The 15,666-nt window shown below is 39.7% G+C and overlaps 1 protein-coding gene across 3 annotated transcripts in view; it reads left to right on the top strand.

Moving 5' to 3' along the window:
• reep3b (receptor accessory protein 3b) overlaps positions 1-15,666 on the top strand; it is a 60,137-nt gene that overhangs the window by 12,763 nt on the left and 31,708 nt on the right. For 2 of the 3 annotated variants that reach the window (XM_041210152.1, XM_041210151.1), the window contains exon 2: positions 8,494-8,566. The exons of the other annotated variant lie outside the window; for it this stretch is intronic. In XM_041210152.1, the coding sequence (XP_041066086.1) occupies positions 8,494-8,566 (73 nt within the window). The remainder of the gene's footprint in view (positions 1-8,493; positions 8,567-15,666) is intronic. 3 annotated transcript variants of the gene reach the window in all.

The raw sequence follows: 15,666 nt of genomic DNA, 5'->3' as shown, positions 1-15,666 counted from the left end.
TAAAGCCAGCTAGTCTGGGTACTTTGATGTATAGTATTTTTGAGATGTTAACTAGGTAAACGTAAGGACATTAAAAGATCAAGTGTAAATTTGCATCCAAAAGAATGGGTCAAACCTTGCACCTAGCTGGGAGACACCAAGCAATGTGTTTATATTACTAATAAAATTGGTGGAATTAAAGGATTATTGATAGGAGAGGTAAGATTTAAAAAACCTAGTAATACAATGGAAAATTTACATTCAAAGGGGAATATAAACAGAAAGGACTTTGTGTGTCAGTCCAGGGGCATTTAAAACAAAAACAAAAACAGAATTACCTGGAAAAACTCAGCAAGTCTGGCAGCATCGGCGGAGAAGAAAAGAGTTGACGTTTCGAGTCCTCATGACCCTTCGACACAACAGATTTTAAGGTCTAACCAGCCTGTAAGCCTACAACTGTCTGTAGAGGAACCAAATTTCAAGGAACCTCATTTTGAATTCGCAAGGTCAAATGTGTTTTGCCTGCTGTCTGTTTAAAGTATATGGGTTATTGTTGCCTTGGTGAAGATTTACTTATGAGTGATTGATTTGGGGATTTGTTTAAAAGTTATTGTAGTAATTTGTAGATGTGAATGTGTTTAATTTATTGTTAAATTCATTTATGTTTAATTTAGTTTTATATTAAAAAAACCTCGAGGCTTGATGGTTTTATTCCTGAATTCAGAGCTACATCTCAAACAAACCACTTGAAAATATAGGTTATGACAGTTGTTCAAGTTTCCCTCTTGGACTTAAGCAACTCAGCTTTTACCAACTGCTGTGTCATAACAATGGCATGAAGTTTTTTTATGCAAGTTAGGTTGATATCGTCTCCATTTTAGAGGAAGAGGGTCTCTTAGTCAAAACTTAAATCAGAAAATGCTGAAAATACTTGGCTCAACTAGCAGCACCTGTGGAGAGAGAGAGTTTTGGGTTCAAACAGTGCTGATGAAAGTTCACAGATCGGAAGCATTAACTATGATTTTCTTTCTCTCTGGAGATGCTGCCAGACCTGCTGAGCATTTCCAGCATTTTGTGTTTTTAACATCCATGATATTTGCTTTGTCATCTTAGTTGTGTCTGATCCCATCCTCGCCTGCTGTTCATATGCACATTCCAACAATTGGAAGAACTGTGTTCCCTTTTATTCCCTCCTCCTCTCGTCCCACACCCAGATGAAACATGATGGTAGTAGTGACTCACTCCTTTCATTATTCCCAAATGGCCAATTTTTTTACTAATCCAGAAATGTAGTTCAATCCTGGCTAAAGTAACGAGTTTACTTAATTCACTGGTAGCAATGTGACTAGCCCTTCAAGGGTTAATTTTATCAGCAAACTGGATTGCTGTGCAATGATGTATAAAGACTTATTGTTTGATTATTTGGGATTACTGGTTTACTTGATATTAAGTCCAATGTACAGATTACAGCAGTAAAATTTCTCGATTAAAATCAGGAAATCCTATGTTTCCTCTTTGAGGTGTTGGATCCTACTTGTCTCCTGTTTGCTGTGTTATCTGTTGGGACTTCAGCCAAGAATTTTTAGCAAAGCGGTCTGTGTGCTGTCTCTGCTTAATCAGAGCAACAAGGAGTGGGGAGGGGGAGTTTTGGACAGGTTATGTTCATGTTCTTTTCCTGTAAGTGAAGAGGTTTCATTCAGGGGGCTTTGTGATCGGGTAGATGTGTGTCCTTCCCTTGTGCATGTCATGCTGAGTCTAAATCAGCTTACTTTTGAAGTAACTTATCAGGTTGGTCAAGTTCTCTTAATTGAAACCCATCCATGATTTTTGTTGTTGTTGGTTGACTTTAAATACTTGTTCATGCCATGCATGTTCTAACAAGGAGTTTTGCATTTAAGGTGAGTCCATGGTAATTAGTCAGGCAAAATGAGCTTTCCTTTTATTTGCAGATTTCTCTACTCCTGTGAAAAATCATTTATAACTACACCTGGCTACAAAAGTGGCTGTAACTGAAGCAAATAACTTAAATACTCAGTTTTTAAGTGGATAGTTGGAATGGACTAAGCTTCTCCTGCTGATGGATAGTTATGCAATTTTTAATGTGAGAGAGAGTTCAATTTGACTTTCAAAATCTGTAAATTTTCAGGTTACTTTAAATATACTGCCACAACAATTTTTGAAACTATTCAAAGTAGAGTAACAGTGACATTTTTCAGGCCAGTGCTGTTGATTGTAACTGCCCATTAACACTGACTTCTATTAACTGATGGGAACGATTGAACCTGCTCCAGTTTCTTGTTGAATTATTCTTGCTGTTGGTCTATTCCAAATATTGCCCTTTTGCATGGGAATAATTGTATGGATTTCCATTTTTTTTAGTCCTTCAGTTGAAACAGGAGCTGTGATTCTCTAATACGCATAGCAGGAAAGCCTGATGTTGTAAGATGCTGACTTGTACAGAAAATAAACTGTTAACCATGTTGCAACTCTGTTTATATTGATGCAGATTTTTTACCAACTCATGTTAATGTCTGAATTTGAAGTCTATTAAAATACCCAATAATCTGGACGTGACAGGTATATATGATTTGCAAGAGCATTTTTCCATTAACAAGGGAGTAAGGTCTTCTCTGTTGTAGAAATGTACAGAGCACTTTGTTCATTTGAACTTGCACTATTATTAGCCCATTTTGGGTAACAGATGTGGTTGTATCCAAGGTATAACTGTGGCAATAGTACAAAATCTTCTGGCTGAGTCCAGTAGCTGGTTGGGAAAAAAATGATGTGTCAAAGGTTTGTTGTGTGCGAGCACTGTGCTAACTCTCATATGTAAGTCTTACATTATGGAAGATTTAAGTTTTAGCCGAAGCCCGAGTGAAAGCCTGGCTTTGTTCCCATCTGGTTCTTCTGGGCAAACTGCCATTAGTCTGCACACAAGATGTATGCTCTCATGTCCACATATTGGCAAGGTTTGAACTGAGTACTTGTAAGTTTTTAAAGCCATTTGAGATATGCGATTCTTGAGGTCGTAGCAAACATTGTATTGCTTTGTGGAACAAACATTTCTACCAAAGCTTGAAAATAATTGTGAAGGCTTAAATATGGGATAATGTTGAAGGTATTCCTGAAAAGCTTAACAGAATTATTTGCTGGGAATGAGGAATCCAGTCTGTGTGTGAATTATTCCTGCATGTTGTAATTTTTGGAATAGAAGCAGATGGGCATATATCGAGTCATAAACAAATCGTCCAATGTCTCTTTTCCTTGCCATAAAAATAATCTCTGCTTTTCACCAGTGTGTCGACAAATGGTGTGTTTTTACTTTGAAGTCCAGTATAGTTGAGTTGGAGAAAATGGTGTTTTATGTTTAGATGAGAGGGGATATGTTATGTACATAACGCGAAAATACCTACAATTGGTAAGTAAGTCAGGAATAGATGTTTGTCTCTCCTTGGAAATAGCCAGTTGTCGTGGCCCATGTAGGTACCAATGATATAGATAGAACGAGGAAGGTTCTGCTGAGGGAATACGAGCAGCTGGGGGCTAAATTAAACAGCAGAACTAAAAAGGTAGTAATCTTCGGATTACTACCTGAGCCATGAGCTAATTGGCACAGGGTCAATAAGATTAAAGAGGTAAATGAGTGGCTCAAAGATTGGTGTGGGAGAAATGGGTTCGAATTCATGGGACATTGGCACCAGTACTGGCGAAAGAGGGAGCTATTCCATTTAGATGGACTCCACTTGAATCATGGAAAAACTCAGCAGGTCTGGCAGCATCGGCGGAGAAGAAAAGAGTTGACGTTTCGAGTCCTCATGACCCTTCAACAGAACTTGAGTTCGAGTCCAGGAAAGTGCTGAAATATAAGCTGGTTTAAGGTGTATATATTTCAGCTCTTTCCTGGACTCGAACTCAAGTTCTGTCGAAGGGTCATGAGGACTCGAAACGTCAACTCTTTTCTTCTCCGCCGTCGCTGCCAGACCTGCTGAGTTTTTCCTGGTAATTCTGTTTCTGTTTTGGATTTCCAGCATCCGCAGTTTTTTTGTTTTTATCCACTTGAATCATGCTGGGACTAGTGTCCTGGTGAATTGCATAACTAGGGTTGTAGATAGGGCTTTAAACTAAATAGTTGGGGGTGGGGTGGGGGGGGGGGTGCGGGGTGGTGGTGGTGGCGTTCAGTTGCATTGAAATGTAAAAAAAAAATCAAGGCTTAAGGAGAGGCGAAGAGTGCAGGTTAGTGACGAGGCTGATTGCAACCAAAAAGTCAAAGGAAGGGACAGAGTGTGTGAATGCCATATTGCACCAAAGGATCATAAGAGTAGGGAAAATTGACAAAAGGGCAAACTTCAAGGCTTTGTATCTGAATGCGCATAGCATTCGGAATAAAACTAATGAGTTAACAGCGCAAATAGAGGTAAATAGGTATGATTTGGTGGTGATTACTGAGACGTGGTTACAGGGAGAACAGATTTGGGAGTTGAATATCCAAGGGTACTCTGTTTCAGAAGGATAGGCAGGAAGGAAAAGAAGGTGGTGTAGCTTTGTTAGGAAAGGAAAAGATCAGTGCTATAGTGAGGAATGATATAGGCACTGGAGAGCAAGACATAGAGTCAATCTGCGTGGAAATAAGAACTAGCAAGGGAAAGAAGTTCCTGGTGGGAGTAGTCTATAGATCCACAAACAGTAGTTCAGCAGTTGAGCACAGGAAATACTGGGAGCATGTAAGAACGGCAATAATCATGGGTAATTTTAATATGCATATAGACTCGGCTAATCAAATTGGCAAGGGTAGCCTCGAGGGAGAGTTCACAGAGTGTATTAGAGGTTGTTTCTTGGAGCAATATGTTGTGGAACCAACCAGGGAGCAGGCTATTCTGGATTTGGTTTTGTGTAATGAGATGGGATTAATTAATGATCAAACTATTGGGATTAAAGGGTGACAAGTCCCCAGGACCTGATAGCCTACATCCCAAGGTCTTCAAGGAAGTGACAGCAGAGCTAGTGATGCATTGGCTATAATATTCCAAAATTCCCTAAATGCTGGAAAGGTTCCAGTGGATTGTAAAAGTGCTAATATAATGCCCTTATTCAAAAAGGGAGGGAGGTAGAAAGTAGGAAACTATAGACCAGTTAGTTTAACGTCTGTCTTTGGGAGATTGTTGGAATCCATTATTAAGGAAGTAGTAATGTGATCTTTGGAAAGTCAAAATGAAATCCATCAGAGTCAGCATGGTTTTATGAAAAGTAAATCGTGTTTGACTAATTTGCTAGAGTTCTTTGAAGATGTGACAAGCAAAGTGGATAATGGGGATCCTGTAGATGTAGTATATCTGGACTTCCAGAAGGTCTTTGATAAGGTGCCACACAAAAGATAAATACACAAGATAAGATCACACAGAGTTAGGGGTAGTATATTAGCTTGGATAGAGGATTGGCTAATGAACAGAAAGCAGAGAATCGGGATAAATGGGTCTTTTTCTGGATGACAAGCTGTAACTAGTGGGGTGCCGCAGGGTTCGGTCCTTGGGCCCCAACTATTTACAATCTATATTAATGACTTGGATTCAGGGATAGAAGGCACTATAGCTAAATTTGCAGATGACACCAAAATAGGTGGGAAAGTAAGTTGCAATGAAGAAATAAGAAATTTACAAATGGATATGGACAAGTTAGGTGAATGGGCCAAAATTTGGCAGATGGAGTTTAACGTGGATAAGTGAGAGGTTATCCATTGTGCTTAGAAGAATAAAAAAGGTGACTTATTATTTAAATGGAGAGAAATTTCAGAATGCTTCAGTGCAGAGGGATCTGGGTGTCCTCGTGCATGAATCGCTGAAAGCTAGTATGCAGGTACAGCAGGTAATAAGAAAGGCAAATGGAATTTTGGCATTTATTGTTAAAGGAATAGAGTATGAAAATAGGGAAGTGTTATTGCAACTGTACAAGGCATCGGTGAGACCGCACCTGGAGTACTGTGCACAGTTTTGGTCCCCTTTCTTGAGGAAGGATGTAGTTGCATTGGAGGTGGCTCAGAGGAGATTCACTAGATTGATTGATTCCAGAGATGCGGGGCTTGTCTTATGAGGAGAGATTGAGCAGTTTAGGCTTATACTCGCTAGAGTTTAGAAGAATGAGAGGAGATCTAATTGAGGTATATAAGATGCTAAAGGGGATAGACAAAGTAGATGTTAAGCGGATATTTCCCCTTGTGGGGCATTCTAGTACGAGAGGCCATAGTTTTAGGCTAAGGGGTATTAGATTTAAATCAGAGATGAGGAGGAATTACTTTTCTCAAAGGGTCGTGAATCTGTAGAATTCACTACCTCAGAGTGCAGCAGATGCCGGGATGCTGAATAAATTTGAGGAGGAGATAGACAGATTTTTAATTAGTAAAGGATTGAAAGGTTATGGGGAGAAGGTGGGAAATTGGAGATGAGGCTGAAATGAGATCAGCCATGATCATATTGAATATAGGGTAGACCCGAGGGGCTGAATTGCCTACTCCTCCTAGTTATGATCTTTTGTACACCTGTTGTTTTTAAACTATTGTTCAGTAAATTGTCCACTTGCTACGTGGCTAATTGTGTTTTTGGCTGTTAAATTAGTAGACATAGTTGATCATGTAATCCTAGTACCTATTCATATGTATTATAATGTTGATTTGAGTTTGTTAATGATAAGGTGGAGAATAGTGAGTGAGTTTTTGGTCAGTTTTTGTGCTATGCTTTGGTTACCCGTAGAACACAGAAAATATTGGACTTCACCATGGAAGCCAGAGAGGGGGAGAAAGGCACATCGCAAGCAGCAGGGGCTGTGGTGAGCTTTGGTCAGAAAGCAAAGGTGAGGTGTGGAAGTACAGGTCTGAAGGTAAATTGGATGATCTGGAGCATCTCGTAGTACAAGCTAATATTCTTCGCAGTCAATCAGGTCAGGATGACACTTGCAGCTGCTGAATGGAAACTGAGCAGTTGCCCGACTGTGCTGTGTCTGATAAATTCATTGCAAACTTTGGAAGAGAGAAACTGCAATATTAGGCACAATGGTGACAGAGGTTAAATAATATGCACATTTTCTTTTATTCCTTCATGGGATATGAGTGTTGCTGGAAAAACCGTCATTTATTGCACATCCCTAATTGCCCTTGAGAAGGTAGTGGTGAGCTGCCTTCTTGAACTTTTGCAGTGCATGTGGTGTAGGTACACCCAAGGTGCTGTTAGGGAGGGAGTTCCAGGATTTTGACCCAGCGATGGTGAAGGAGCGAGATGAATTTCCAAGTCAGGATGGTGTGGGGTGAAAATGTTTCAGGTGGTGGTGTTCCCATGTGTCTCTTGTTTTTGTTCTTTTAGGTGGCAAAGGTTACAGGTTTAGAAGGTGCTGTTGAAGGACACTTGGCAAACTGCTGCAGTGCATCTAGTAGGCGGTACACAATTAATACTGTGCATTGAGGGAGTGAATGTTTATGGTGGGTGGGGTGCTGACCAAGTGGGCTGCTTTGTCCTGGATGGTGTTGAGCTTCTTGTGTAGTTGGAGCTGCACTCATCCAGGCAATTGGAGAGTCTTCCATCACACCCCTGACTTGTGCTTTGTAGATGGTGGACAGGCTTTGGGGAGTTGGGAAGAGTGTTACTCACCACAATTCCCACCCTTTGACCTGCTCTTGTAGCCACCATATTTACATGGCTGGACTGCATGTTGTTAAAATGGTGTCATTGTAGTACTCCTTATGTATTGTAGATGCATAAATGCTTCTATCAGACTGCAAATGTTCTAACTTTCTTTTTGGTTTGGGGTACTTAGTTTACTCGCTTCAGCATTGCTGTACATGTATGAAAAACTCTTTTGTTTAGGAAAGTCTATATTTAATTTGTGCACAATACTAGGTTCAGGGTCTGATGGGTTAAGTGGGATAATAACTCCTACCCTCACATAGAACAAGGGGATGTAATGTTAAATTTAGAACTAAACTAATTACAAGTCAATCCACAAAAAATGTGCCTCTACAGAGTTATATGAGAAGTGTTGTGCTTTGGAAGATAGAATTGAGACTTGATAAGGGAGATCAGTACTAGGAAGGGAGAGTATCAAGGAAGAGTGGAGAGCTGCCACCTTTGGCAAAATGGCAGAGCAGACTGAATGGATTCTCCTGGTGTTGCAAGATGAAAACTGTGTTTTTAAAAAACAAGACTTGTTCCCTACAAATTTTTAAAGCTTCTGTTATGTCAAAGGCCACCCATGGGTCAGTTGGCAAGATGGGCTAGAATGTGGTGCAGAATGATGCCAACGGCACAGGTTCAATCCCTGTACTGGCTATGGAAGCCTTCTCCTTGGATTGCTTAATGCTTGATGTGGAATGGTTGCCCCTCAAGCTATATAACTAATTGTCCCTCTCCAATTGAGAGAGAAGCCTATGGTCCTTTGTGGACTACAGCTAATTACCATTACTTCAGTGCATGTGTATATAACTCTGAGTTATATGTACTATGTATCTTCTAACTGTTTTTCCTTTTTTAACAGCCTTGTATTTGGGACCTTGTATCCTGCTTACTTTTCGTACAAAGCTGTAAAAACCAAAAACGTAAAGGAATATGTAAGTACCTCTTTGAATTGGGTCTGACAACTTCTTATACAAATGTGATCACTGATTCCTTTACCTAAAGAATCTATTTAAACTGAAAGGGCTTGGTCGCACTTTCCAAAAAAATTCTAGTTTTAAATCCCTGTTCTGTTTCCAAAGTTTCCAAATATGTAATTATGAATAGATAAAGGTGATGCAGTTTTTTGTTTTAATTTAAGCATGAAAACTCTGTCAGGTGTGTGTATGTTATTGCATAAATGTGTAGTGCCATAAAAAGGGGATAAGGCTTTTGGATTGAGCAGAATACGTTTATTCTGTACTTGAGAGCATCATGCTGAACTCAGTGCCTCAACAGGGCAAAGTTTCAGACCCAGTATAAACATCCTTCACTTTAATATATCCACAAAAAAAATTCAAGTGGTGGTCAGTGTTTATTGTATATTAATTATTTTGCTAAGGTACACAGGTGAAGGGCATTGTTTAAATAAGTACTTGGAACACCCAAATCGGGGACAGCTGGGACACTGGGTGTGTGTGAGGAGTGTTGAGACTGAACAAAGTCAATAAACTCTTGAGTGAAGAAAAGCTCTGTCTCTTGGTTTTGGCTTCACCAGCCGGCTGGGATCTTGTTAACAGTGAGGTGGTGAGGGATCAAGGAGATGAGATCTTTCTAAAAGATCTTTACTTTTTAAAAACAAAACTGGACTACAAAAATGTAAAAAAAAAAAATACTATTCACTAGAATAATAGGGAAATTAGTTTCATGTAAGTAAGCCTCAGTTCATTTTAGTTAAACATTGTACCTATTGTTGCTGTTATTTTGCCCCTTGTGCATTGAAGCCAGGAACTGTGGAGAAGCAGAGTGATTCAGGGTCTATTTACAGAAATCACACAAACTAGTCAATAAGTACAAAAAAAAAACCAAAAAAGCTAATGGAATATTGGTATAAATTTCAGGGGGGCTGGAATATAAAGCTGTGGACTTTATGCTTTAATTGTATAAAGCTCTGCTTAGACCATATCTGGCATATTGCATTCAGTTCTGGGCACCTGCCTCAGGAAGGACACATTACCAGGGCTAAAAGGGTTAATTAAGAGGAAAATATATAGAGTCGGGTTGTATTCCTTTGAGTGTAGCAGATTTTGGGGTGGTCTGATTTGAGGTGTATAAGATAATTAAAGGATTTGCTAGGGTGGATCGAGAAATTCATTCTTATGGTGGGAAAGTCAAGAACCAGTTAGGCTGTTCAGTGGTGATGCCAGTGAGGAGTAGTTCACACAAAGGATAGTCAAAAATGTGTTGAGGCTTAGGGGTCAATTGAAAATTTCAAAGCTGATAATGTCAAAGTATAAGGAGTAAATATGGGTAAATGGAGTTGCATGGTGGAGTAGACGTGAGGGACTGATATAAAAACAGAATTACCTGGAAAAACTCAGCAGGTCTGGCAGCATCGGCGGAGAAGAAAAGAGTTGACGTTTCGAGTCCTCATGACCCTTCGACAGAACTTGAGTTCGAGTCCAGGAAAGAGCTGAAATATAAGCTGGTTTAAGGTGTGTGTGTGGGGGGCGGAGAGATAGAGAGACAGAGAGGTGGAGGGGGTTGGTGTGGTTGTAGCGACAAACAAGCAGTGATAGAAGCAGATCATCAAAAGATGTCAACGACAATAGTACAATAGAACACATAGGTGTTAAAGTTAAAGTTGGTGATATTATCTAAACGAATGTGCTAATTAAGAATGGATGGTAGGGCACTCAAGGTATAGCTCTAGTGGGTTTTTTTTATTTATATAATGGAAATAGGTGGGAAAAGGAAAATCTTTATAATTTATTGGAAAAAAAAAAGGAAGGGGGAAACAGAAAGGGGGTGGGGATGGGGGAGGGAGCTCACGACCTAAAGTTGTTGAATTCAATATTCAGTCCGGAAGGCTGTAAAGTCCCTAGTCGGAAGATGAGGTGTTGTTCCTCCAGTTAACTGAATATTGAATTCAACAACTTTAGGTCGTGAGCTCCCTCCCCCATCCCCACCCCCTTTCTGTTTCCCCCTTCCTTTTTTTTTCCCAATAAATTATAAAGATTTTCCTTTTCCCACCTATTTCCATTATAAAAAAACCCCACTAGAGCTATACCTTGAGTGCCCTACCATCCATTCTTAATTAGCACATTCGTTTAGATAATATCACCAACTTTAACTTTAACACCTATGTGTTCTATTGTACTATTGTCGTTGACATCTTTTGATGATCTGCTTCTATCACGGCTTGTTTGTCCTTACAACCACACCCACCCCTCCACCTCTCTGTCTCTCTATCTCTCCGCCCCCCACACACACACCTTAAACCAGCTTATATTTCAGCTCTTTCCTGGACTCGAACTCAAGTTCTGTCGAAGGGTCATGAGGACTCGAAACGTCAACTCTTTTCTTCTCCACCGATGCTGCCAGACCTGCTGAGTTTTTCCAGGTAATTCTGTTTTTGTTTTGGATTTCCAGCATCCGCAGTTTTTTTGTTTTTATATATGAGGGACTGATATCTCTGATATGTTGCTTATAATTGGATGGCCAACTCTCAGACTTCTTTTCTTCCCTATGTGGAATTATTTTTTCACTGCATGAGAAGTGCAACATTTTTGCTCTTGATTTTCCCTGCCCAAAATTGGCAAAAGTTATAAGCGTTAAAGAAGCATTATTAGACATGAATTATTGTATAATATGAGAGACTGACCCAAGTGATCTGGATTAAAAGTTGCTGGTAGCTTGGTAGGTGAGAACGGAATTAAATAAGAAAGGCAAGGTGAAAAATAGTGGCTGTGAGTAACTGGAGGAGCATTTTCATTTTTGCAATACTGGAGTATCCAGCATTGAATAAAAAGTTTGGGTTGTTATGCTACATATTTGTGGTTCTGGTATCTTCCCTCCCTTTTTTGGTCAAAGTTTACTTTAAAATATAAAGTAGCCTTCTCAGACCAAATACTACCTTGCTTGCCTCCTCTTGATGAAATTAGTTTTCCTTAATCTCTGTTGCTATAAATTCTCTCCAAGGTCTTTTTCGTATCCATTGGCACAAAGTGTAGATTGCATAGGTGAATACTATGAAACTGCACAATTAAGTCAACTTAACGCAAGTACAGATGTTCCAAAGATCATGTTCCATATCTTGGATCCCAAGATTTTTCAAACTCTTGATTCTTGCCTTTTTCACAGCAGGTTAGTCTTGTACATAGCCTTATGAAACACCTAATCCCATCTGAGATTTCAATTAAGTTTTAACGTAACCTACTGTATACACAAGTGGAACTTGAGACCCATGCCTTGTGGTGGAAACATTCAGAAAGTACATTTTGTAACTTATTTTGGAGAAAACTTATGCCGTGCTGACTGGAAACAAAAGTTACATAATGTTAAAGATAAAACATGCATAAAGAGAGCAACAATGTAGAGAAATTTAGTTTTAACAAACTTAAATCTAAAATCAAAAATTGCCTGCAGTGTCACAACTAAGCAGACGAAACCTGGGATATAAAACTTGGAGAGTGCACGGAGAGGGCTAAAATGAATTTATTGCAATCTGTCTATAATACCAATTGCTAGAAGTAATGTCCAGGCAAGACCAACGTATTGTGATAAAAGTAAGTGTGATAATGAGGCATTGTTCGTTACAGATAAGACTTGTAATACAAAATAGTAGGTTTTGTGGTCCTGCTTAGACTAGGTTGATTTTTATGCTTTTTTTTTAAACCAATAGAACCAATTGTGACGGAGAAAATGGGAGCAGTAACAATGGCACTGAGAGGAAGTGAATAAAGACTTGATTGTTAATATTGCTTGTGAACTAACTGCAAGCAAAACTGCCAGTCAGGGCATGCTCCATTGTGTTTATTGTAACAGGCTGGGAATGGCGATCATGCCACCACTGGAACTAAGAATAAAAGCAATTAAAACAAATGCTCTAACTGCTTAGGTCAGGCAGCATCTGTGGCGAGAGAACAAGATTTGATGTTTGAGAACTGGAAAAATGTAACGTAACAGATTTTAACTTAATACAGAGGAGGGAAAAAGGGCAGGGGAGCAAGGAACTCATGAGAAGGTCTTTGAGGTGGAAGACAGAAGAGACTAAATGACAGAAGGCAAAATATTTATAAATGAAAGTGGGCAAAGAGCTTCAGAATGGCAGTAAATGGTAGCTCTTTGAGAGCTGGCTGAGATTCGATAGGCTAATCAGTTTCCTGTACTGTAAAACTTTGATTCTGGATGGATACTTTACTTTTTTCCCCCAGTTTTATGATGCTCTTAGTTCATGACCTCACATTTCTTCAGCCAGCATTGATTGAGTTGTTATTACAAGCTTGAAGTGTGGTTACCAAACACCACCCAAATGTGGAAATAGGAAATCTATAATTGTACTGCTGTGGTTGATCTGAGCTGAAGTGAACATAGTATAAAAATTCATATTCACAGAGTGATGTACTGAAATCCTGGTGACAACTTTTCACCATCTGTTAGTCCCTGTCTGGCCAGCTGCTGGCATAAGCAGTATTGTTGATTGGAGCTCCATGCCTTTTACACAGTAAATTTAAACATCATGTTGATAACTATCATTTGCTGAATCTCAAGTTACAGGAACATGTGTTGAGCTGCAAAATCTCTGCCCACTGAAGCCCTGTGTAGGATTTGTTTGTACACTCTTGGGAAATGCCAATTTCATTACATTTTGGCCCAAAGCAGTCCAGATATTGCAGTGTGATTTATTAAGTAGATGTGCAATTACTGATCATAACGGTGATGTATGGCAAACTGTGAATTCTGGAAATGCACAGCATGGGTTGACTTGCACATGAAGGAGCAGATTACTAGCTTTGGCAAGAAGAAAAAAATCACTGTAGCCTGTCTAATGTCTAGTTTAACTAGATCAGGCTTAGTTGTTGTAATATAATTAACGCTTAATGGATATGGTACTTGGTTTCAATATATGACTGTAGCCGGAATATTGCAGGATGGCTTCATGTTATACTGTAGCTGGCAGGAATGATTCTATGCGTGTTCCATTAAAACAACATGGGCTAATTCTAACTTCACTTCTAAATAAATATTGTAACAAGGTTTTTGAGTGAGAGATTTTCTGTGAGTGCAGTTTTAAATCATTGTTTTTGTTAACCTAATAATTGGCTTTCTTTTTTCACATGGTGCATACCAGTTGTTTGCAAACATGCTGTGTGTGGGTGGCTCCCCAGCCAGAACTATTGACAAACTCCCAGAGACACCCTGATAATGTCAACTAACCAGAGGGAAACAGTGCTGCTATTGCGGAGAAAAATAATTTTTTTTCTCTGGTATGTTATTTCAGTTGTTAAACAGTGAGTAAAATCAGGGAAAATACAGCAATCTGATCAGAGATGGACAGGCTCCTGGGATCGCCACACACGCATTGGATTTGAATTGGCTTTCACGCATTGGCTTTCAATTCCACAGATGTTAGTTGTTAAACAGTATTTATTCGGGACTGCTCCTTGGATTTGCGTGTGTTTTTATGAAGAGACATTAGTTTCAGACTTAGAGTTGACCCAGTGAAGGCCAAGATAAGTTTAATTTTGGTTTTAGATAGTGAGGTTATTTGATGCTTAACCCTGAGGAAGTTGTTCGTTTACATGAGCTGCAGCAAGCCAGCCGAACTGCAGCCCCACGAAGGGTGTTTTAACTTGCTGCGATTCCCATTATCAGTAAGTTAGCATTCCACAATTTCAGACATGTTTTGTAAACAAGTCATGACAAGTCTGTTCAATTGCAGCTGTTTCAGTCAATCCTGTTTGTTTTGTGTGCCTCTTCCTTGTTATAAGTGAGAGGTGTCATTCAACATTGTGAAATCTGTCAAATTGTCTATTTGGAGCAACAGAACCACCTTGAAGTTTGGAAATGTTTCAGTTTCTGGTTTGTTCACTGAGCTCATGCTTATGCATCACTGTTCTTTTAGCTGACTTATAAACTCGACTTCTACAAACATGAAGACGCCCAGAAACCTTACTGTAAATAAATTCATTAGACGTAATACACTTCCCTCTCATATTCAGTGCAGTGTATTTTCCACTCTTTTTCTTGATGACAGCTACATAGACTCTTGAGGCTCACAGTTGTTAATCCTGTCCAAGCACACGTGTCTTCTTTCTTCCTGAACTTTGTTTTCGGGAGGCCGTTGGTTTGTTGCCCAACCTACTGTTCACGCCTGTCAACTCGCCAGATATTATAACTGCAGTCCAAAAACATTTGTCTCATCCAAGTAACAAGTTTTTTTTTCAGCTGCCCCTTGCTGTGGAAAGCTGCTAAAGTCCATTTTAGCTCCTCTGTGTGGCTGCATTAGAACAATCTTGGTGTCTATGTTCAAGTTACTTTTTATGACTGGCTGCTTTCCCAAGATGTTTGCAGAGGAAGATTAAAAAGTGTCTCTTGTGTGTCTATCGTCTTCTTTCCTGCTAATTGTTTCTGTGCTTTCCTGTCATCGACACCTACCCCCCCCCAATATCAGTTTCTTTAAATGTTCCATTCTCTGATTTGTTATTAATGTACACGGCCCTTGCGTGTATTAATTCATCTATGTAACAGTGAAATTAATATTTCCAAAGCCAGAAGCACAAGCTTATGAAGTGAGGTGTACCAAGTAAAGGTAGTTACTGTCAGTAGACTGAGAAGCTGTCAGGGAATGGGGACACAGGAGAAATTGTTGACTGGGAAACAATTAGAAAGGGGAGTCCTGGCATTACCAGGAATGGGGTGAGGGTGTGGGGTTGGTGCATGGCAAGTGGCAGTCGAGAGGTTTTTTAGGCCTTTGGCTATTTTGGGGAATGCAATCTAGGAAATCTGAGCCTTAAGAGCACTCTGAAAACAGAGTACTTGGAGCATTGGGGTGGATCTTGGAGTGATGGGGAGAGTCAGGGCAGTGAGCACTTCAGGAACAAGGACAGTGTTGTTCTTGCTCCAGGAACAAGGAGAGTGCTGGTTTTGGAAGGGAAAGGAATTAGAGGCTATGGGTTGGTGCATGCATGGGGAGTGTTAATCATAAGAGGTTGTGGTGGAAGAATTAATCCAGGCAGGTCTTTTAGTTCAAGCTGGTTTATTTTCAAGACTC

Source organism: Carcharodon carcharias, chromosome 17, assembly GCF_017639515.1.
Source record: "Carcharodon carcharias isolate sCarCar2 chromosome 17, sCarCar2.pri, whole genome shotgun sequence".
In the NCBI taxonomy this organism is placed as follows: Eukaryota; Metazoa; Chordata; class Chondrichthyes; order Lamniformes; family Lamnidae; genus Carcharodon; species Carcharodon carcharias.
The sequence above is the reverse complement of the archived record's forward strand: the minus strand, read 5'-3'. Positions and strand labels throughout refer to the sequence as shown.